Below are 22,674 nucleotides of genomic sequence, written 5' to 3' on the forward strand. Positions count from 1 at the left end.
GTGACACAAACCGAGAATCGAACCTGGGACCCTGGTGCTGTGAAGAAACAGTGCTAACTACTGTGCTACCATGCCACCCATGTCAACATGTACATTGAACTCTGATATGTCTGGGCTTTTGGGGCGGCGAGGGATTGGGGACCATTTGGGTGGTTTGGGAGGCGATGTTAAGGCCTCATAACACACAAAATCATAGAATCCCGACAATGCGCAAGGGCAACTCACAAATAAAGATCCCCCCATTCCTTCCTTCTCACCTTTGAACAAAAGTTAGTGAAAAAGTGGCCTGCCCACTCTCTTCTGTCTGCCATATTATGGCAGCATAGACAGATTTAGGCCCAAGGCCGGGCGGGTCAGCAGATGCCTTACCCACCCACCACATTTTCAGGGCAGATTGGGGGTCCGTGGAAAAACTTTGAGCTAGCTACCCATCCTATTTACCTGTGTCCCCACCTGAAACATACCTAGCGGGGAGCTGTAAAATCCTGCCCTTGGAATCCTGACTCCACGGTTGGTGGATCACCTATACTGTGATCAACTAAAATGATTTGTTTCAAATGTTTTCGGAAATGAAAATTGTCAATTAGTAATGTGTGAGGTCATTAACAAGAGCTCATGAGTATAATCAAAAAAAAAAACTTTATCAAGGGCAATTAGGTATGGACAACAAATGCTGGCCTGACCAGTAAGACTCACAGCCTAGCAAAGCATTAAAAAACTGGAATTACAACTTTCCAAAAACTGGAAGAGGTATTTGCTTTTGAATCATCATGCTATCACTGTCTTCACAGTGTAGAAGGAAGCCATTCGACAGATTGAGTCTGCACCAGCCCTTGGAAAGAGCATCCCACTTAAGCCCAAGCCTCCACCCTATCTCTGTGACCCAGTAACCCCGCCTAACCTTTTGGACACAAAGGGGCAATTTATCATGACCAATCCATCTAACTTGCACTTCTTTGGACTGTGGGAGGAAACCGGAGCACCCAGAGGAAACCCATGGAGATACAGGGAGAAAGTGCAAACTTCACACAATCAAACTTTTTGACAAATTATTTTCAAATTTCATTACCTGTTAGAATACAGGGGTAATCAAAAACTAGTAGGCAAACAATCAATCTTTAACAATGTTTAAGGCCTCATAACATACAAAATCATAGAATCCCTACAGTGCAGAAAGAGGCCATTTGGCTCATCGAGTCTGCAGCAACCCCTGGAAAGAGCACCCCACCTAGGCCAACTCCTCCACCCTATCCCTGTAACGTCACCTAACCTTTGAACACCAAGGGTAATTTAGAGTGTCCAATTCACCTAATCTGCACATCTTTAGCCAGTGGGAGGAAACCAGAGCACCCAGAGGAAATCCACACAGACATGGGGAGAACGTGCAAACTCGACAAAGAGTCACCCGAAGCTGGAATTGATCCCGGGTCCCTGGAGCTGTGAACCAGCAGTGCTAATCACTGCCACCATGCCATGCAAATACTTATGTAAAATCGTACAATGTTTAAGAAAGGTATTAAGGGCATTTGATGCTGCCTTTATACTAAGGAAGTATAGGGCATGATCTAATGGAAACGTTTTTAGGTGTCATTTGTATGGGTTCTGCTGAGAGTTTCACTTTAGCTCTATCGGTGAGATCCCCACCACTATCTAGCCACACTTGGTCAACTCTTTGGGCCATGGGAGTTTCTCCTTGGTCAAGCCCACACTTAGAATTATTTTCATCACTGGGGAGCTGAACTCGCTGGCCAGACCTCAGAGATTGGGCCACCATTTTGAAAGGTAGGCTTGTTGGTCCCCCACACCCATCACTCATACGCAATTACACCCCCCCCCCTCAACACACACACACACGCTTGGGCATTACCACACACCCCGCTATGCAGTCGCTGAGGGCCTTCACCTTTTCAGGCTTTCCCATGCCACCTTTCGAACCCTCCCCGCTTCCAGGGCCCCTGCCCTTCAACACCCCCCCCCAACATTCCAGAGGCCCCTTCAGACCCACCCTGCACCCCCTCCACCTTTCATCCCCCCTTCCCTCCTTTCATTAGCATAGCCCCCTCTTGGTCAGTGCTCCTGCGTTTTTGCAGTGCCACCAGAGCACTTAGCAGTGTCAGGCTGGCAGTGCAACGGTGCTAGCCTGGCAGTGTCAAGGTGATGGTGTCCAAGGGAGAAGACTGGGGGGAACTCCCTCCCCTCTCCCTGACCACCCAGGGACCTTCTATGTCCCTGGCGACCTCTCTCAGGTGCCATTCCATCTGGACCATATTTGTGTGTGCCAGTATTGAACAGCGCCTGGCTGGGGTCTCCCTGGGGAGTCTGGTAGATGCTGGGAGCCCGTTAGATCCGAGGTCAGCAGGCCTAAGCAGGTTTTAAACCTACTTAAGCGTACGAAGCTTGGTTCCATCCATTGTGGGAGGAATCTTTTTTTTAATAGTCATGGGACATGGGTGTCGCTGGCTGTGCCAGCATTTATTGCCCTGTTGATGCCTTTGCTTGTCAAGGCATGATTTGGCTCACTTCTGCCACATTCTTTGAGATGGGCAGAGGCCACATCTCCTAAGAGGCCATTCACTGTCAGTGGCTCTAAAGTTGTTTAGCAAAGGACACAATTGCATCCAGATGTTCCCTGGTTAACCCAGCCAGTCTGCTAGAGAAGGGGGATTTGCAGCGATCTCCAGCTTCCCACAGGTACAGGTATCACTGACAACACAAATGTGACTTTAAGAATTCCCTAGCAGCAGCCGCAATGATTCCAGAAAAAGCTTTTACTCTCTCAACATACATTTGAACTATAACCACCAGTAGCAATCCATTCCGCTAACATTCACTTCCTCCAGTCAACGCAATCTTACCAAGGTTCCTTAAACAGCAGCTTCCAATCTCCATCTAGGAGTACAAGGGCAGCAGACCCATGGGAACACCACCATCTTCAAGCTCTCCATGAAGCCACTCACCATCTTGACTTAGAAATACATCGCCATCCCTTCACTGTCACTGGATCAAAATTTTGGAATTCCCTCCCTATTAGCACTGCAGGTGTACCTGCACCACATGGACAACAGCGGTTTAAGGCAGCAGCTCACCACCACCTTCCCAAGGGCAATTGGGGACAAGCAATAAATGATGGCCAAGTCAGTAATGCCCAGATAGCGTGAAAATAATTTTTTTAAATCCCAAATATACTGTATTTGTGACATTTGTACCAAATTGACAAGAGCATATAGCCATAAAGATCCATCTAATTCAAAACATATTAATGAGCATACAAAACTAACATTTTCACAAGAAAGGACGAATAAGGTAGTTGGTAACTGATGCCAAATTTAACCAAACCTAACTGACAACATCAAGATGAGCTTGTCGAAGATGCATATTTAAATCTTTCCTTTCTCCACATTGCAGAGGAAGTGCAAGCAGGATGCAAAACAACTGTTCAACTCATTCCTGATTCATTCCCTCCAGGCAGGTTGGGTTAAGGCAGCACCAAGGATTTTATTCAGTGGTGAATGTGAATGAAAAAGTGATTCATGGTAAAAAAAAATTAAAGCACTGCTTCCTGTACCTCAAATATTCATTTCAAGCACTAAATGTCTGCAGAGATGGGTGGGTAGTTTTTCCACATGTAATATTTAACTTTTTTTCTATCTTGCAAAACATAAAAAGTAGCCACATTACTTCTGGCATATCTTTACTACAACTGAACCCAAAAATGAAAAACTGCTCTAGCTGCATGGAATTATCCAGTTTCCTTGGCATTCCCCAATCTGTATTTAAAAATCACACTATGGCAAATGTGTCTCATCTTGTGGGAGCTCTTTCTGTCACAGCTGAGCAATTCCCTGGCAACATCTGAGCTTGTAAAACAATTGCAAACAAAAGTTCAAAATTAATAGCCATGAAATCCCAGGCACTCATGAAGCATCCAATTATTATTGTTTCTTTATGGATATATCACCCTTGTTCCTGACATGTGGCAAATACAATTTCAGGATTTGAAAGGTTAAATCTGCTTGGGGCTAAAGCTCTGAGTGGACTTGGACCATAAGAGGAACTAAGTACTTTATTCACACTGAAACATTGGGAAGCTATGAAAGAAGAATACCGAATTCATGCTTTTAAAATTGGAATAGCGTTCTAAGAAGTGACTATGAAGCAAGGTTTGAATTTCAGGTCAATTAATAATCAAGCAGAGGAAATAGTTCAAAGGTTCATGGTTGCAGAATCAAGCAATACACTGAACAATGGCAAAAGTTTTATCGCAAGAAATACGTGTTTATTCAAACCTTTTTCAAAGCATCACAGAAATTGTGAGATTTAATTATTTTGTTGAAGCTGTGGATGAATACACTACGTGGCTATACAGTAAATGAATCAATTGAGTCATTGTCTTGTTCACAGGATGTCCAGAGTGCGATATTCCAACTTTTGCTTTTATACAGATATATTGTCATATGAAAAGTACTGTCAAAGTTGCTTCGCAAATATCAGCAATAATGACAAATCAATTATGGGAGGATGCAGATCCAATTAAGTCATGCCGCAAATTTCAAATAGTTACTTGGCATATTCAATCGATGTTGCAAGTCACACTTTCAACTGGGTTTAATTTACTCCAACAGATTAAAGTTAATATGATCAAGTCTTTGCATCCTTGTAATTTTCAGCATTTTTTCTCTTCCTTTTCAAAAGGCAGTGATCCAAGCTGGCAGACATTTCCATTGCCACTGAAATCCTCTGGTATCTTGTCTGAGCACCTATTCTTCAGGGTTAAGCTTTTCTGTAAATTGAATTACTGCTGATGCTGAGCCACATCTGATTTCAACACAAGTTAAGCGATAGTCACTGGATATAAATCTGGTTGGTACAAGTCTGGCTGATTTTTCTCTACTGGATCTGAAGATAATGACGTAAATTTTTGTATCCAAACTGCAGATCTTGTTGAGATTAACTAATTTACGTTGACACAGAATATGGAACCAATGAAACCAGCCTGCTCGGTACCACAGCATGTGACCACTGATGGAGACCCTGATTTTTAAATACCTCACTGAATATGTCCATTAGCATACGTGCACATATCAAGAGTGGCACATGTGGAAGTACCATATGCAAAATACCAATACACATTTCTGTGTCTCCTTTTGCATATATTTGCTTTTGCATTTTACTTAATAGCAAATAAGGAAAATGATACAAGTGCAACATTTATATGGAGGAAAACATTTATTTGTTAGAACTGGAAGACATCAAAATACTGTCTCCATGAATATATTAATAAGAGAAGAACACAGAATTAAAGTGCCACATGTGACTGAACCTTCCGAGAACCTTTGGTTACACACCCAGGAAGATGAACAAGCACACACAGAAGGCTCTATTATATGGATTGGAAACCTGCGTGGTTGGGAAAAGTTGACCTTGGAGATATATATATATATATATAAAAATAAATGTTTTTACTTTAAGAAATAGAAACCTATTTCATTTAAAGTAAATACTGATTTAGCCTGTAAAACCTATTATATATGTATATTATAGGTCTACTTATCTTTATTACAACCTGAGACAATAACTGTAAATAAATAGAAGATAACGAAACAAAATGTGAGAGTTCTTGTGCAATGTCTGCAGCACTATATTACTTTAATACTGGAACACAATAAGTACTATTGTGAAAGGGTGACTGTAAAACAATGTAATTTATAATTATATGATAGTTTAGTATGGTTTGTGCATTTCTGTTCTCCGATGTGCAAAGTACTGACTGGTAGTTTTCAGAGCATCTAGCACTCAAACTAACATACGGTGATACTCTGCATTGGACCCAACTCAGCGGAAAAATCGTATGTTAACCCCGGAATCTTGATGGAAAGCTATCAGCAAATTCTGTACAACTGTGACAGGTAATATCTTAGATTAGCCTGGAGAAGGGTTACTCTTTTGGCATCAATTTGTTGAACAAACTGACTAGAAGCTTACCTGTGAGTATCATCAATGTATAATATTATGCTGGGTATTAATTCAGCATATTGGGATTTTAGCAGGCTGCACAAGGTAATGGCAGCTGTGTCCCCTGCTCCAGCAAGCCCTGGGCTACTGACTTTCCCAAGTTCTATTGTATACTCCAGTGAAGGCCCTATGGAGGATCAAGGTGGAGTCCTGAAGGCCCTAAAGAGCAACACAAGAAAGATCTCTCCAACGGTTTTCAGTACAGTGACCCTGGGTAGTACAATATCGATGACTGATATTGGTTTTCCCTTGCCTGTGGTCTCAATATCCTTCTGTGCTTATAGCCTCATGGTCAGATGCAGCACATCTGGATGAAGATGACTCATCTGTGGAGACATTAAAGATTTTGATTCATTAATGATTTGAACTCAACTTGCAATGGAGATGCAGAAATATTTCTGCAGATGCCAGAGAGGCATATATTGATATGGACAGATAATGTTATTCATGTGAATTAATTACTTTACAAACGCAATTTCGCAAGCTGATTAAAGTGGATATTATGTACTATGCTTTCAAGCTATGTATTGCTCAGGGAGATTGTTTTGATAAGAAACACTGTATTTTGAACTTACCAGACTGATGACACACTAATTCCCTCATGGAGTAAATAGTTGTTTTTGACGATCATGTATTCAAGCCAACAAAGTTTTTTTTTGATTCACTGCTTTGATGGCTTCGTAGTTGTCTTGTGAACCTTTTGCTTTAATTGTGCTCCACCTTCTTTTTGTCATTCATTTGAGATCATTAGTGATACAAAACAAGCGTGTATCATTTGTGGACCTTTTGACACTTTATTGACTGCAGGAGATATAATGGCCCATTTCTGTTTTTATCCTTGTTTGGTCACAGACGTTGGTTAAATTCCAAAGAGATTAGCCATTGGTTTTATGGACTATTTCACCAAAATGAACTTACCCTCTGCATAACTTTAGTCTCAAGGGCTGTTTTTCAAAAGAGCGCTTGCAATATACAGCCTGGTCCACCAGGAGCAATGTTTGACACATTGCAAGTCTTTCCCTGTAATTTTTTTATCCATTCATTCAATGGGTAGATAATTATGAGGGATGAATCTTCAACATCCACACATTCTGTCCCAGCTGGAAAGACTTCATGTCTTAGGTGTGAATTTGGAACTTTAGCACAATAGTTTCTAATACACATCTAACATGGGATGCAATTATAACTCGTGCACAAGTGAATAGGTTTTGAATGGGTTACAACTGGGCACCATACGTCAAGTGCCTCATTATTGCTTGTTGAAATGAAAGTAGTAATAATTTATCACTATTAGGAAGTTAAACTCCTGTGTATCAAAATTTTCAAAAGTGGCTTTTATTAGATCCAGCCAGTAAAGCATGCACCAATGCTGCTAGATTGCTGAGTAATTTCCAGTAATTTTCTGTTTCTTACTTCAGGAGGACAGACCATGTTGCCATAAAATTACCAAAACATCACAGCAAAAAGAATTTTGTCTTCCAAAACAAAAAGCAATAGACTTCTTCGTTCGTCAATAAATATAAAATGGCAACAGTAGTGAACTCGCCAACATTGAGGGCATTTAAAAGTTTATTGGATAAGCATATGAATGATAATGGCATAGTGTAGGTTAGATGGCCTTTAGTTTTTGACTTCCCATGTCGGTGCAACATCGTGGGCCGAAGGGTCTGTACTGCGCTGTATCATTCTATGTTCTATGTTATGTTCTATGTTATGTTTTACAAAATAATTTGTTATATTCTAGCTTTTGAATTTTCATCCATTTAACATAATAGAGAGCTATTGCTGATGGTTGAGTCTTTTAGGTCTCTCCTTCAACAGTATATGTTGTTCAAATGACAATGCAAGATAAGCAATGGTATATGTCAAGGACGTTCAGATAAGAAAGGGAAACTTTGGACAAGGTTCCCATTCTTGATCCCCTGGAAGCACGGATGTATGATATCCAATGGAAATATGGCCACGCTTGTTCATGACAACCATCAGATTTATAAAGCACTGATTCATGAAAGCGGATTGTATAGGATCAGCTGCCGGGGAAAAGCGGGCAGCATAATCAAGGATCCCCCCCACCCGGCTTACTCACTTTTCCAACTTCTTCCATCGGGCAGGAGATACAGAAGTCTGAGAACACGCACGAACAGACTCAAGAACAGCTTCTTCCCCACTGTCACCAGACTCCTAAATGACCCTCTTATTGACTGACCTCATTAACACTACACCCTGTATGCTTCAACCGATGTCAATGCTAATGTAGTTACATTGTATATCGTGTGTTGCCCTATTATGTATTCTCATGTATTTTCTTGAATTTTGTTTAATTCCCTTTTCTTCCTTGTACTGAATGATCTGTTGAGCTGCTTGCAGAAAAATACTTTTCACTGTACCTTGGTACACGTCACAATAAACAAATCCAATCCAATCCAATAATTGCTCATCAAATTATACACCAGATTGATTTGCCATCTTCAACAGAAAAATAAAAGGGGAGAGCATCAAGTGCTGGGGAAAATAACTTAAGGGAATTAGACAAGAAAGGTCTTGGCGAGGGGCAGCATGGTGGCACAGTGGTTAGCACAGCTGCCTCACAGCGCCGAGGTCCCAGGTTCGATCCCGGCTCTGGGTCACTGTCCGTGTGGAGTTTGCACATTCTCCCCGTATTTGCTTGAGTTTCGCCCCCGCAACCCCAAAGATGTGCAGGGTAGGTAAACTGGCCACGCTAAATTGCCCCTTAATTGGAAAAATTGAATTGGGTACTCCAAATTTGTTTTTTAAATTATTTTTTAAAAAGAAAGGTCAAAGCATCAGGTAAAGAGATACATATGATAACAAAATACAGTAGAAATTAAGTGATCAGAATAACTTTCCAAATGCAGGAGCAGATTCATCATCAAATAAGATCAACAATTTTTTATTGTACCCCTTATATTCCATTTCTCTCATGCTGCCACTGAACACACTATTTCATCTTTTCAATTCTGTTTTGTTTTTCATTCAATCATGGAACATGGGCATCATTGACGGAGAAATGCTTTATTGCCCATCCTGAGAGATGAAGGTGGTGATGAGCAACTTTCTTGAATAACTGCAGTACATGCTCTGAAAGTTACTTTGCATTGTAGTTTGGTAGAACGGAGTAGTTTGCTAGGTTATTTCAGACTCAACCAGTTTGCTCTGAGTCAGGAGTCACATACAGGCCGGACTGCGTGAAAGATTTAATCCCTCTGAAGGACATTAGTAAGCCAGATTTTTCCAACATAAAAATGTAATTATAAGTCACCATTAGTACTGGATAGTGACTGTGTGGATATAAAATTCGCTGAGGGGCAGAAAGCAGAGAGAATTAGTGAATAGTTGTTTTTGCAGACTGGAGGTAAGTGTGCAATGGTGGCTCCAGTGACCCATATTAATACCAAAACTCTTTTTAAGAGTATACAGGGCATAAATTTCAATTTTTGCAAATAAATGAAACTCAGAAATGTAGAAGACATGAGGAAAGGCAATATAAGTTACATGGTATAATTTTAACAGTATTATTGAGGGGCACTGTGAGGATGCAGAATAAATTTACGAAAATTATACCAGGGTTGAGGGACATTAGTTATGTTCAAAGAGTAGAGAAGCTAGGGTTGTTCTCCTTCAGCGTAGAATACTTCTACCAAAGTGTAAGTTCGAGCATGATGGTCCCTATTGGCCTCCTCTGTGCTTTATCATTCTATAATGTGATCAATGGGATTACAATCACTTTTGAAAATGTGCATAATAGTAAATTACCATCATAAACTTTTGCTTTATTACAACAGTTAAGTACATGCAACAAGTTCCACTGTAGTCAGCAAACTTAGTCCATATAATCTACTTAAATGCAAAGATTTATATGCATTCAGAGAAAATAAATTCCTAAATTATAAAGCAGCCAAATTTGAGAAATTATTTTTTCTAGTCCAATGTAATTTCTGTGTCATGTAATATATTTTTGCAAAACGAGATGCAAGTGATAACTTTTACACTATTTGGATGTTATCTATCACTGCTCACTTGGGCAGCTCAGAATAGCTCTGTGACAAAGCAATTATATTGGCAATCATTTTATTTTCAATTACTAAAATGATTAATAGATCATGAACATTTCAAACAAGCATAGCAAATGGTAATGCTACTTGACTAGATGCCTTGATTTGCAAGGTAATATCCTGCTCTGCTGACTAAATCCAGAGTCCGTGTGTGAGTATCTGCACGTGTGTGATATTGAAAACCATATGAGAACAATATTATTGAGAAATGGCCTTGATATCAAACCTGTCCCCACGAATATCAGAATCATAGTCATAGAATTTTACATCACAGAAAGAGTCCCTTCAGTCTATCGTGTCTGGGCCAGCCATTAAGCACCTATCTGGTCTAACCCTATTTTCCAGTACTTGATTGGATAGAAGGTGATCAGTGGGAGAGGTTAAATAATTAAATTGGGAAAATATGACCCCAACCTGCAGCGCGCACACTCGGTCCTTTTTTAAAATTGGGGGGCAGATATTGGGGCTTCCAAATGACTTGCTGTTTAATAATGCCGTTTAAATCTGTCTTACGATTTGCAATTGAGAGCCAATTTAAACCTTACTCTTGCTGCACCACTTCCCAGGTATCAGAAAACAGGGCAGTGAAAGGGACGTTGGAGCTCCTGGTTCCACACACTCAATCAGCACCGCTTGTGGGCCTGGGGAAGCAGCAGCACTCTGCTCAGGCCCCTCAAGTAAGCCATTTAACCAGGCTTACTTGATGGCAAGCAGGGTCCTCAGGGTGTGCGGCAGGGTCCGGCACATAGTCCACCGCCTCGAGCATCGGCAGACGCTGTTGCTGTCGCCGGCGTCTGGCCGCCCAGCCGAGCAGCAGCACCACAAGGACAAGTTATGGGGAGTCCAAAATACCATCCATACCGTTCAATAAAGAATTGGGAGAGGGTGTTAGGCTGACAAACAGCGGTGGCTTACCCCCAATACCCTCTATTCCCCATTGATTCCCCCACTCCACCGCGCCAGGAACGCCCTGCCCACACACTCTCAGCAGCAGCAGGCCCCCCTCACCAGACCCCAGACCCTGTACCCCAGATACATGCTCATAACATCACCTGGATCAGGCACTGGTCCCCTCCCCGTTGCACTCACTCACCCTCCGGCCGTGGACATCTCCCCGGAGCTGTGTCCCATCCCCTAGGTATTCAGATATTTGCTGCTGCGTGTTAGTATTGCCTCCCGCAGTGTTCAGGCACAGTGTCCAGCCATCGCAGTCTGATTGGGGTGCTAGGCAATAACTCCCACATGCCACATGGCCGACCCACCCACTTGGGTTGTGTGAAGTACTCACGTTAACCACGATTGCCAATTCCTATATGCAATAGCATTCGGCCATACCGCCAGAGGCCTCAGAGGTCGGTGGACATTATGGGTTGTCAGTGGGGCAAATGCACAGGGGCAAGGATACATGCATGGTGATGCCGGAACAGCTTTCACCGCGCCCCCCCCCCCACCCCCCCCCCCCAGCGCCTTGTTTCTCCACCCCCCCCCCACCGCCAATGATGCCCCCCCCCCCCAGCCATGAGTACTTCCCCCTTCCCCGTGAGTTCCTCCCCCCCGCCACCCAGCCGAGGGTCCCCCACCCCCCGCTGTGCACTGGGGCAGCCAGGCCAGCGCCCCCGGACTCTTTGCCTGTGAGCAAAGATGACTACTCATCTACTTGGCAGAAGCCCGCAGCACCCCCCCAAAAACGCTAACATCAGGTTCACATTTTTTAAAAGGAGTACTAATCGGCACCAGCGTGACCACTTGCTGGGGAGGTCAATGAATCACAGGAGGCCATTGGATATGGGGTTGCTCCCATTAATTGGACGGAAATCGGGCTGAAGTGATGATAATTGGTTTCCCACCACACTATGCCGAGATCCCGATTTACCTATGGGATCAGGCTGGTTGCATCGCAAACTGTTTGGCGCCTGGCACGGTTCTCGTTTTTGGCCTCTCCTGCTATTCATCGGCCTTGTTGCGTTCGAGTGAGAGTGCAACGAGGCCGGGGAATCACACGCACTGTGAAAGAAGGGAGTCCTAACTCCTGACACTAGTTCCAAACTTGTTTCCAGCGCAGTACACCCAAATTTCAGGCCTGCTGCCAGCAGGTGAAGCTTCCCAATAACTAAAGTCAGAAAACTATCTTATTTCTTAAAACATTAAAAGTAAATGATTAAGGGCAGCACGGTGGCCTAGTGATTAGCACAGCTGCCTCACGGCGCTGAGGTCCCAGGTTCGATCCCAGTACTGGGTCACTGTCCGTGTGGAGTTTGCACATTGTCTGCGTGGGTTTCGCCCCCACAACCCAAAAAGGTGCAGAGTAGGTGGATTGGTCACACTAAATTGCCCCTTAATTGGAAAAAAATAATTGAGTACTCTAAAAAAATTTTTTAAAGTAAATGATTAAATAGTTCTAATTAATAAATATAATGTCAGAGAAATTCTCAACACAAGCATCATTATTCTTCAGCTATATTTTAAAATTAAAACCCATGGTGTGAAGTTTTATGGTTCCTCCACCAGCAAGTCTGAAACCGAGAGTGCTCATAAAATGCAGTATATGGCCTGCCTGTCGCTTTCCTGCCCACCCCAACTTGTCTCCCATTTTAGAGGAGATGATAAGAGGAGTCAGGCCCTCAGGCTAACTAAGGCCCTTAACTGGCCAATTAATAATCATTACGTACCTCATTCCGCAGAAAAGAGATGGGTGACCACAAAACAGAGCAAAAACACTCGGCAGACAGTACAGGGTCCATCTCCCTCTCAAACAGGTTTTCCATTTGGATACTGTTGGGGGAGCTTCTTTCTCAAGCAAATGCAGCAAAAGTCAGGTCCATGGCACCACGAATGGCTCAGCTGCACAGGGGGGGGGGGGGGGGGGGCACGAGAGGAAAACAAACGAGTGGGAGAACAATAGTAATCCGGGATCGTAGCGTAAGGGGAACAGATAAACGTTTCTGCAGCCGCAAACGTGGCACCAGCATGGTATGTTGCTTCCCTGGTGCTAGGGTCAAGGTCTTCCACAAACATTCAAACCCTCCATCACCGACGAACAATGGCTGCCATATGTATCACCGACAGGATGCACAGCAGGAACTCACAAAGGTCCCTTAGACTGCACCTTCCAAACCTACGGCCACTATCATCTAGAAAGACAAGAGCAGCAGATGCTTGTAAACCCCACCACCCGGAGGTTCCCCTCCAAGCCACTCACCACCCTGACTTGGAAATACATTGCCATTCCTTCACTGTTGCTTGGGCCTGATCCTGGAATTCCCTCTCTAACAGCACTGTGTGAGTACCTACATGTCAGGGTCTTCAGCCATTCAAGAAGGCAGCTTATCACCACCTTCTGAAGGGCAACTAGGGATGGGCAATAAATGCTGGCCGAACCAGCATCCCCTAAATTAATTTTAAAATGTTTTAAACTGCCACTGAGCAGCGTCAGGACATTATGAGGAGGAGCCAGAGTATGCACAGCCAGAGTTTATGGTCCATATCAGTAACAATGACATTGGTAAGAAGAGGGGTAAGGTCCTGGAAGCAGAATAAAGAGAGCTGGCAAATAAAATTTTAAAAAACAGGAGCTCAAAAGGGAGTAATCTCAGGATTACCCCCAGTGCCACGTGCTAGCAACGGTAGGAATAGACCAGAATTTATGGCTGGAGAGATGCCGTAAAAGGTAGGAATGTGGGACCAATTCTGGGGAGATAGGACCTGCAGAAGCTGGACAGGTTGCAAATGAACAGGACCGGATCCAATATCTTCATGAGGCATTTGCTTGTGCTTTGGGAAGGATTTAACCTAGAGTTTCAGGGGCGTGGGAACATGAATGGAGAGGCACAAGACAGGGAATCAAAGATAGAAATGAAAGGCGGAAATGTAGAAAGCAAAAATGGAAGGCAGAGGAAACAAAGGTTGGCAGAAAATGAGGCCATAGCGCAAAAAACAATGCATTAAATGTGAGCTAGCAAGTGATTTGAGTCTCAAATGCACTGCCTGGAAGTGTGATGGAGGCAGAGTCAATTGAGACGTTCAAGAGGCATTTGATGATTATTTGAATAAAAACCGCGTGCAGGGGTATGGAGAAAAAGCAGGAGTCTGGACTAAATTAGAGTTTTCATTTGGAGAGCCGGTCCAGACATAGTGGGCCAAATGGCCTCCATCTTCTCCATAACAATTATGTGATTTTGTGAAGTTACTGTACTGTCTTTCAGATCTAACTGCTGCTATTCAAAGAGAAGCAATATGTCCGCCTGTGTCCGAGTCCACATTATTGATGTTGTATGAGGGTGTCAAAGAAAAACAACAAGTAATTCAGTGTTTGTGGAACATGGATGTGCACAAATTGGCTGCCGACATAAAAGCAGTGACTGTGCTCCAAAAGTAATTTAATAGATACATCCTGAAAATAAAAGACACATATAAGGCTGTTATGGCTGTTCAAATTTTCCAGTCCCACCCATGACAATGCCCAGTGGTATCAGAGACGGAAAATCCCTCCCTATGTCACCGTAAACCATTTATTTTCTTTTACTCTTGCAATCAGATAAATTGCTTCCATGTTATAACTGAACTATCAACTTTGTTCTGTTAAAGTACTGGTTGTACAGTTGAATTCACATGTTGTGATTGATTGAAAGTCTCCTTGTGTGTTACCAAATAAGTGCTGATAGTTTGGCCCAATTCAGATGTTGGGATTGGCTTAAATTTACCGATATAAAGTGGATCTTTCGCAAGTGTTAAACGGGTAATTTCAATTTCAGAGACAATCATTTCATTTCAGTGTAAACTAAGTAGCACTGTTGCTTCACAGCACCAGGGTCCCAGGTTTGATTCCCAGCCTGGGTCACTGCCTGTGTGGAGTCTGCACGTTCTCCCTGGGCGAAATTCTCCGACCCCCCGCAGGGTTGGAGAATTGCCCGGGGCCGGTGAAAATCCAGCCCCCGCCACCCGGGAATTGGTGGGGGCAGGAATCGCGCCGCGCCGATCGGCGAGCCCCCTGCGGCGATTCTCCGGCCCGCGATGGGCCGAAGTCCCGCCGCTGACAGGCCAATCCCAGCGACGTGGTTTCAACCACCTCTGGTGGCGGCGGGGTTGGCGGCACGAGCGGGCCCCCAGGGCCCTGGGGCGCAGGGCGATCGGATCCCGGGGGGTGCCCCCACGGTGGCCAGGCCCACGATCGGGGCCCACCGGATCGGCCGGTGGGCCAGTGCCGTGGGGCACTCTTTTTCTTCCACCGCCGCCACGGCCTCCACCATGGCGGAGGCAGAAGAGAACCCCCCTACCCCGCATGCGCATGCGCGAACCGGCGAAGGCCTTTCGACCAGCCCTGACGCCGGCCGGTGGGCGTCAAAGTCCGTTGGCGCCGGTTTTGGCGGCAGTCGGCGTGGCGCCAACCACTCCGGCGCGGGCCTAGCCCCCAACGGTGCGCGATGCCGAAGTGGTTGGCGTCACTCCGCTACGCCGGGACTCCCTACCCCACTGGGTAGGGGAGAATCCCAGCCCCTGTGACTGCTTCGGTTTCCTCCAGATACTCTAGTTTCCTCACACAAGTCCTGAAAGACGTGCTTGTTCGATGAATTGGACATTCTGAATTCTTCCTGTGTGTACCCGAACAGGTGCCAGAATGTGCCAACAAGGGGCTTTTCACAGTAACTTCATTGCCGTGTTAATGTAAGCCTACTTGTGACAATAATAAAGATTATTATTGTATAAGGCCACCTGAAAACATTTGACCCAAAATAAGGTTGTGCTCTTTTTTATACCTATGGATCAGCCATTAAGTCAATTACAAATGCTAATGATGAGACAAATGCCGCTTTGAGAATCCCTCAGAGAAATTTGGCTGCCCTGAGTGGAGTAAGAAAGCAATTGCTCCACTGTGCACTTCCAAACATGGGGAAAACAGACCTAAGTTAATTACTAGGTCTCTATGCTGTTGATCAAAGCACAGGTAAGATTTTTAATCAAAGAGCAAGTGACTTTTAGTGTCCAAGACTTTCCTGATAAATGAAGACAGTCATATTTTAATAAAAATAGGGAGGATGAATTTTAAATAGTGAATTTTAATTCTTGTTTTACTGTTCAAAAGATGTCAGCAATGCAACATTTCAACCAATTACCTAATAATTGATGCAGTTAAAAAGGCATCAAGGTAGCACAGTGGTTAGCTTTGTTGCTTCACAGCACCAGGGTCCCAGGTTCGATTCCCGGCTTGGGTGACTGTATGTGTGGATTCTGCACGTTTTCCCTGTCTCTGCGTGGGTTTCCTCCGGGTGCTCCGGTTTCCTCCCACAAGTCCTGAAAGACCGAGCTTGTTAGATAATTTGGACATTCTGAATTCTCCCTTAATGTACTCGAACAGGCGCAGTAGTGTGACGACTAGGGGATTTTCACAGTAACCTCATTGCAGTGTTAATGTAAGGCTACTTGTGACACTAATAAAGATTATTATAACAGCATGGTAGATACCTTTGGTTAGATTTTCAGATTAATGTGATTCAATGAAATAGAAAAGAGATAACCTTACTAACTTTGTGAAGTCATAAATATGTTTCCATTTTGATTGAACACTAATATTAGGAAGCCCATAATTAGCTGGACATTAGAAAAAGAAGTAAATTATAAACAATCATGGACTTACCTCAAATAGTGATCATTGTTTTTCCATTTTGAAATTGTGTTCTTTTATTATTTCAAATTTCTGAAAAATGCGAGTTTTTCTTTTTTTTCCTTAAGTGGCAATAAATTCTGAGTTCCTTTGCTACTCAAAAATGCTAGTAATTATATAACTTAAATCATAGTGCAGTCACCAGCTCATATTTTCTTCCTTTCTGGCCCTGTTATACTGCAACAACAGGTTTGTGACTGGTACTGCATTAGTTTGCGCATAGCTGACAATACTGAACTATATTGCTGGATCCACACTGCTCTCTGGTCGTGATGTACAGCACTCCACAAGCATAAAACAATAAATCATATTTTTGTTGTGCTTATTTGCATAACTTCATTCAGAGTATCAGCTAAATCTTTAATCATAGAAAAGAGCTAACATGGTAGTTCAAGGCTTGCGAACACCAAAGTTTAAAACATAAGCTAGCTCTCCAACACTGAATATGATAATTCAGTGAAACCACCCAGTCAAGGTAGTCTCAGATTTATGCCAAAAAGCAAATTTATCCTCACTTTCACAACCTCACTGGTGAGTTACATTAGTTTTTGCAGAAACTATAATGTAACAAGCCAATTATTTTAGACTAGTTATATATTGTGTTGAATAATAATGTAATTGGGAAACTGTAATGGTGTTCAAAAATATGATCCTGTGCTATTTAAAAACATGGGTTTCTGAGAATGTAGCTGCACCGTAAGTATTCGGACTGGAGTGCCAACATTCCATAACTTATATTCTGCAATGCATGTCAGCCACAAAACCTCGATGAATAGATTTTTGGGACATTACCTTAACCTTATTTAGTTATTAATCAGCTAGTACATCACAAACAACAATAAGCACTAAAATCATTATGTGCTTGTAGTATCCTGAACAACTGGTGACCACAAAGTAGATCAACGAATAAACGGTTTATCAAGGTAAGTAACTATTTACAGAGATGCTCCATGACTCCAGACTGGCAAGGAAAACTCAGCCCCAGGATTTACATGTTCCGAGATTGGCCGAATGGGTCACATGACTCGAGAACTCAACTCTTAAAAGGGACACACGACGCATCCCTCCCATCCATTCAAATAACAATGGAACTGTTTACTGTATTATCCAACTAATGAACATCAACACAGTCCCTTGTAAGAAGTCAGTCCAGGACTTGGTGATCCTTTGGGAGCTTTGTAATTCATTAGTGGGTGCTCCAGCAGTAGAGGTAAATTTGGTTTGAATCTCAATGGGTTGACTCTCGACTTGTGAAGGTGCATCAGTGCCAATTACTTCTCCAGTTCCCAGTGGAATATTATTTGGTTCCTCCTCGGGACCGCTTGCTGCAGCAATGCTTTCATTTGTAGCAATGTAACCGACAGGTATACTCAAGGTGTACTGCCCTAGTGGATCTGTGTGTGTTTCTCTTCTCAAATGGTCTAGGTGGTTCTTCACCCTTTTACCTTGAACATATATTTTGTAGGCTTCTGGACCTGTTCTGGCCATGATTGTTCCAGGGATCCAATTTGGACTCGCACCAAAATTCTTTACATATAACAAGTCGTCCACCTCAAATGTTCTCTCAGTTTTTGTTGAGTCGTGATGTCTCTGTGTGTGTTTTGTTTAGCTGCCACAATCCCCACCAAATTTGGAAATACCAGATCCAACTTTGTTCTAAAACATCTGTCCATTCGTAACTCGGCAGATGTAATACCTGTGGTGAAAGGGGGTGTTTTTTATAGGCGATCAAGAAACAGGCCAGTTAGTTTGTAGAGAAGCTAATGATTGTTTCTTCATGGCAGCTTTAAATGCTTGGATGATCTCTCAGACAGTCCATTTAAAGCAGGGTGGTTGGGAGTAGTTTGAAGATGTTGAACCCCATTGGTTTTCATAAAATGCTGGAACTCAGGCCCATTATTCGAGACTAGCACATCAGGCAACCCGTGGGTGGCGAATGTCTGTCAAATTTTCTCTACGGTTGCTGATAAGGTCATGAACTAAATTTCATTGTCTGTCCAACCTCATCTATTATGAGCGGGAACATGTCGCCCATGAACGGATCCCCAAACAGACATGTAGACGCACCCATGGATGACCTGGCCATTTCCATGGGTGTATTAGGGCCGCAGGTGACACTTTTTGCTACATTTGACATTGGTCACATTGTTTGATGAGATTCTCTCTGCCTGCATCCGTTATGCACCACCACACAGAGCTGCGTGCAAGCATCTTCAACTTTGTCATCCTAGGATGGGCACAGTCTAACTCTTGGAGTAATAACTTTCTAGAGGGAGTGGGAACAACCACCCTTGCTCCCCATAGTTATACGCGCCTTTACAACTTAGCTCGTCTTTTCATATCTTAATTGCTCAGACCGGTCATCATAATGCCAGCCACGGGAGGCCATATGCTTAACTCTAGATAATACGGGGTCTTTCCGGGTCCAAACCGTGATCTGTCGTGCGGACACGGGTAATGTATTGAGAAAGTTTAGAGCAAGAACAATTTCCTGTGATACTGGTGGAGGTGATATACTTTCCAATAGGGGAAGGTGGCATAAAACGTCCACGTTTGATGTGTGTATGCCCGGCCTATGCTGAAAAGTATACTCATAGGCTGCCAATAATATAGAGCCCAGCACTGGACCAAAGCTGAAGCTTTGGGAGAAATGGCCTCACCCTCCCTAAATAAGCCAAACACAGGTTTGTGGTCAGTGAATACTATGAAGTGCCACCCATTAATGTATTGATGGAGCTTCCAAGTACATCACTTCCTAATCCTGGAACATACATGTTTCCATTTTTACCTTGTGGCTCGTTCCCCTTTTTCGATTTTAGAATAAGCTTTCTCAGCATCAGTCAGAGTCTTCAAGGCATAGGCGATAGGCCTTTTTGCATCATCTTCCACCTTATGCGCTAAAATGGGCGACACAGTAGCACTGTCTACATGGGTTTCCTCTGGATGCTCCCGGTTCCTCCCACAAGTCCCGAAAGACGTGCTTGTTAGGTGAATTGGATATTCTGAATTCCCCCTTTGTGTACCCGAATAGGAGCTGGAATGTGGCGACTAGGGGATTTTTATAGTAATTTCATCACAGTGTTAATGTAGGCCTACTTGTGACAATAAAGATTATTATTATTAAAACCGCTCTGATTCAATAAGGGATGCGTTGCAGGTAAGAATTATCTCTAATGAGAGGTCAAAATTAACTAAGCATCTGGATGACTGCAAAGCTAATATAACCTGTTCAAGGCTTCTTTATCATGCTCTCTCCAATAACGCCCCTGGTACTTCTTGAGCAGTGTGTGTAGGGAGCAAAGTTTGTGAAAAGATAAGGAATAAATCTTCTGTAATAATAGGGAAAATGCTGGAAAATCTCAGCAAGCCTGGCAGCATCTGTAGGGAGAGAAAAGAGCTAATGTTTCGAGTACGATGACTCTTTGTCAAAGCTAACAGACAGAGAAAATGGGAAATATTTATACCGTGGAGTGAGAATGAAAGATGAGTCATAGCCACAGAAGCCCAGGGAAACCGGGTGCTAATGGCCACAGATACCAAGAGGAAAGAGTGTTAATGGCAGTCCCCAGAGAGGACAAAAGATGTGAAAGATGTGATCCGTTCTCTCCCTACATATGCTGCCAGACTTGCTGAGATTTTCCAGCATTTTCCCTTTCGTTTCATATTCCAGCATCCGCAGTAATTTTCTTTTCTTCCGTAATAATACACCATTCTGAATAAAGATTTCCGTTCTGACACATTTTTGGGGGCTGGTGCTTCCTTAATTACTTTTATCTTCTCCTCCATAGAGTTCAGCCTTGGGCATCTACTCTGAACCCCAAGTACATCACTTCATAATCCTGGAACATACACCGTTTCTATTTTTAGCCTTATTCCAGCCTTCTTAAATATTTTAAAAACTTCTTGAGATTTGCTAGGTTCTCCTCTTCAGACGCTCCTGTAATCAGCACATCATCTGGATAGACAACCACCTCAGGTAGGTCCTACAGTACGCTTTCCCTCGTGCGGTTGAAAACTGCACACGCTGATGAGACTCTGAAAAGTAGCCTGCTATAATGGTACAAGCCTTTGTGGATATTTCTCGTAACAAATTCTCAAGTGCCACGTCTAATTCTAATTGTTGATACACATGACTCACATCAAGTTTATTGTAAGTTAAGCCTCCTGCTAATTTCGCGTTTAAAATCTCCAGTTCTTGTATTGGGTATCGGTCATATTTTGCTGTCTGATTCACGATTGATTATCGTCCCCACATATTCTGATGGCTCGATATGACTTAAGCACTGAAACAATGAGTGTTGGCCACTCTGAAAACTGTACAGGTCCGGTCTGTTGGAGGATCAGGCCTGGGAGTTAATAGTAGGGAACAGAGAAATGGTGGAGACGCTAAATCAATATTGTCACTGGACGAGTAAACCAGAGATCCGGAGTACTGCTCTGGGGACGCAGTTTCAAATCCTACCACTGCAGATGGTGAAATTTGAATTCAATAAAATATCTGGAATCAAGTCTAATGATGACCATAAAATCATTACCCATCTGGTTCACTAATGTCCTTTAGGGAAGGAAATCTGTCATTCTTACCTAGTCTGGCCTACATGTGACTCCAGACCCACAGCTATGTGATTGACAATTAACTGCCCCGTCAAGAGCAACTAGGGATGGGCAATAAATGCTGGCACATCCTGCGATGCTCACGTCCCATGAACAAATAAAACAAAACGTTGGTGGTGGAGGCAGAGACCCTAAACTCCTTTAGAAAGTACCTGGATCTGCACGTTAAGTGCTGTAAATTGCAGGATTATGGACTAGGTGCAGGAAGGTGGGATTAGTAAGGGCACCTGGGTGTCCTCAGGCTGGCAAGATGGGCTGAATGGCCTCCTTCTGTGCTGTAACGTTTCAATGATTCTATGATTTTATAAAGGGGCATGCTACCACGGTGCTGCACACCTCCCCATTTTGCAAGTCATTGGCATAATTACTATATGTTAATTTTACAATCAGTTTGAAACACTGAGTCTGCCTTTGAGCTAATTTTAGTTTTACCAAATTACAGGTTGACTCGCTTCAGATATAACTTCATCGGTTGCTTTGCATATAACTTCAATGTAAAAATATGCACAGAAAAATTGTCTTACACAGGAAATAAATTTAAACACTATTAAATATACTTTAACTTCATCTGAAAATAAAAAGGAGTCCATAATTCATTTGAAATAAAATATTGAGAACATTTGCATTACTAGTAACTTCATACCGATAAATAATTCAATATTAAATTCAGAACTGTGACTTCATTTTGTGGAATTGAAATCCTACCTAAATGAAACACGAGAAAGTTGAAAATCAATCTCTAATACAGAATGAACCTGAATTATTATTGTACAACTGCACAACATTCATAAAACCAAGGAAATGTTTTCCTATAAATCAAAACAAGATAAATCTTTTGGTAATATATTGACTTCACTGATCCAGATCAAACACAGACTACAGCGATATCTATCTTGTATACTTAACATATACCTATGTACAAAAAATTATTAATGAGTTTGTTGAAGGCTCTGACAATTCTGCCTCCCCCCATAGCAAAGCATCTAACCTGCACTTACTGCATCCCTCATAGCACAAGTATGATCAAGAACTCACCATATTCTGACATAAAACTTGTGCAACAATCTTGCTATAAATTTTATTTTCCAGCTGTGCCTTCTTTTTCTTAGTTTCTGTACCTTATTACTCATTTTTCCCATCCTACAGATCCTATCTGTGCATCTTTGTATATCTGTTTGCATTGACTTTTTGAATACCCCTTATATTGCAAGATGGCAAATGAGAGAGGATTCTCAAACCATCTTCAGATATAGAATGTCTCTTTTCTGTCTCATTGATCAGATGTGAGAACATAATACTCAAGCTATTGTTGTACCA

General features: G+C 42.8%; 1 protein-coding gene across 4 annotated transcripts in view; it reads right to left on the reverse strand.

Annotated features, from left to right (window-relative positions):
- Positions 1–22,674, reverse strand: part of pcdh7b (protocadherin 7b) — a 501,674-nt gene that overhangs the window by 454,408 nt on the left and 24,592 nt on the right. The window contains exon 2 of one of the 4 annotated variants that reach the window (XM_038791445.1): positions 4,240–6,338. The exons of the other annotated variants lie outside the window; for them this stretch is intronic. Coding sequence (XP_038647373.1) covers positions 6,291–6,338 — 48 coding nt within the window. The 3' untranslated portion in view covers positions 4,240–6,290. Of the gene's footprint in view, positions 1–4,239; positions 6,339–22,674 lie in introns of those variants that run through there. 4 annotated transcript variants of the gene reach the window in all.

The sequence above is a fragment of the Scyliorhinus canicula genome, chromosome 3 (assembly GCF_902713615.1).
Source record: "Scyliorhinus canicula chromosome 3, sScyCan1.1, whole genome shotgun sequence".
In the NCBI taxonomy this organism is placed as follows: Eukaryota; Metazoa; Chordata; class Chondrichthyes; order Carcharhiniformes; family Scyliorhinidae; genus Scyliorhinus; species Scyliorhinus canicula.